This window comes from Nestor notabilis, unplaced genomic scaffold, assembly GCF_000696875.1.
Source record: "Nestor notabilis isolate BGI_N333 unplaced genomic scaffold, ASM69687v1 scaffold11088, whole genome shotgun sequence".
NCBI lineage: Eukaryota > Metazoa > Chordata > Aves > Psittaciformes > Psittacidae > Nestor > Nestor notabilis.
This window is the reverse complement of record NW_009938803.1, coordinates 9,258-9,761: the sequence shown is the minus strand read 5'-3', so window position 1 is coordinate 9,761 and position 504 is coordinate 9,258. Positions and strand designations below refer to the sequence as shown.

The 504-nt window shown below is 54.2% G+C and overlaps 1 protein-coding gene across 1 annotated transcript in view; it reads left to right on the top strand.

The window, feature by feature from the left end:
* The window catches only part of LOC104409615 (cryptochrome-1-like), an 8,116-nt gene that overhangs the window by 4,161 nt on the left and 3,451 nt on the right, over nucleotides 1–504 (top strand). Inside the window, 1 exon segment of the mRNA XM_010019534.1 lies at nucleotides 428–504. This exon segment is cut by the window's right edge and continues 10 nt beyond it. Coding sequence (XP_010017836.1) covers nucleotides 428–504 — 77 coding nt within the window.

Below are 504 nucleotides of genomic sequence, written 5' to 3'. Positions count from 1 at the left end.
AGTGATGGTGCATGAGGAAACGCCCTCAAGCTGCCCCAGGGCAGGTTTAGCTGGACCTGAGGAACAATTCCTTGCCCAGAGGGTGCTCAGGCATTGGAACAGGCTGCCCAGGGCAGGGCTGGAGTCACCGTCCCTGCAAGTGCTCACAGCCCGGGTAGACGAGGCCTCAGTGCCAGGGGTTAGTGATGGCCTTGGCAGGGCTTGATGAGCTTGAAGGTCCTTTCCAACCCGGTTGATTCTAAGGTTCTATTCTATGATTCTATATAGCAGTGCTTCAGATCCTTGGTTTCTTTGGCTCCCACACTGAAGTGCCATGAAGCCAGTGATGGAGTCGGATTAATCTGTGTTTTATGGGCCTGACAGTCACCAGATGAGTGTGACTCCAATGGGACACTGAACTAAAGCTTTCACCTCCTGTCTTTTGCAGGCCAAGCATCACTCTCTGCCCCCAGTGTCGCTCCAAGGGCAGCTTCTGTGGAGGGAATTCTTCTACACGGGGGCATC